Below are 1,207 nucleotides of genomic sequence, written 5' to 3'. Positions count from 1 at the left end.
TTATATCAATATAACCTCTACTATATCCGTAGAATCACTATTAAATCGGTATAACCACTATTTTATCAATATAATCCCAATTATATCAATATATCAATAAATATAACAATATAACCACTACTATATCAGTAGAATAACTATTAAATCGGTTTAACTCCAATTATATCAAATAACCATAAATATAATATACTGTATCAGTAGAATCACTATTAAATCGGTATAACCACTATTTTATCAATATAACCTCAATTATATCAATATAACCTCAATTATATCAATATAACCACTATTATATCAGTATAACCACTATTATTTCAATACGAGCACTATTATATTCATAATACTACTAATATTAATATAACTTAATTACCAGGAATGTAATTAAGGAATGAAGAAAGCTTACCGTCCATATCGAATATGTAGGCATCGTATCTGTCCTTGAACTCTCTCAGTTGCTCAGAGTTCAGCTCTGAGAAGTTGATCATGTTTCTAGCCATGGCACTCACAGTGAACGAAGCGAAGGCCAACTCGGTACTGACAAACGGTTCAATTCTGCCAACTCTTTTCCGGCTATCGTTACCAACCTTCCTGATTACTTGATACAGATTAGATAACATAATTACATTGTCACGTAACTAGTTCATTCACATCTGTAGAGCTATGTTGAAAAAGATATCTAATAAGGGCGGTAAAATTAGTATATAAAAGTTTTCTATTTTATACAGATAGATATTATGTGGTGTCTTAGGAAAAAAAAAATTAGACGATTTATTGCTTGGAAGAATACTTAAATACTCATTTTAACACATCTTTTAGGTTAACCTTACTTATGTTTTCAGAAATTATTTTTTACTATAGTGGTGTTATCTTTATTAAGTTAAATAACAGAAAAAAATAAATTAAAAAGAAATAAGTAATCTTAGTATCTTAGTAATGAAACGACAAAAATGAGTAAAATATGACTATAATTAAAAAAAAAAAACCTCTTGGTATAAGAAGGTTTTAGGTAAAAATAAACAAATATAGAATATTCATATGTAAACTATCTATTAATTAAAAATAGTCATTAAATATTTTGTAGTTAACAAATAATTGCCAATATAATATCATATAAATTGAGCAAAATGAAAAAAAAAAAAATCCACTTAAAAATATACTAATATAATAAAATAATACAATTTAAAATCGAAGTAATTAAACATAAAAT

At 25.6% G+C, this 1,207-nt stretch overlaps 1 protein-coding gene across 1 annotated transcript in view; it reads right to left on the bottom strand.

Annotated features, from left to right (window-relative positions):
- Positions 1–562, bottom strand: part of LOC106688551 (chronophin) — a 17,623-nt gene extending 17,061 nt beyond the window's left edge. Inside the window, exon 1 of the mRNA XM_014433059.3 lies at positions 404–562. Within this exon, the coding sequence (XP_014288545.3) occupies positions 404–497 (94 nt within the window). The 5' untranslated portion in view covers positions 498–562. The remainder of the gene's footprint in view (positions 1–403) is intronic.
- Positions 563–1,207: the final 645 nt, after the last annotated feature.

This window comes from Halyomorpha halys, unplaced genomic scaffold (assembly GCF_000696795.3).
Source record: "Halyomorpha halys isolate HHAL.00 unplaced genomic scaffold, Hhal_1.1 Scaffold1154.1, whole genome shotgun sequence".
NCBI lineage: Eukaryota > Metazoa > Arthropoda > Insecta > Hemiptera > Pentatomidae > Halyomorpha > Halyomorpha halys.
Note: the sequence above shows the minus strand (reverse complement) of the source record. Positions and strands in the feature narration are given on the sequence as shown.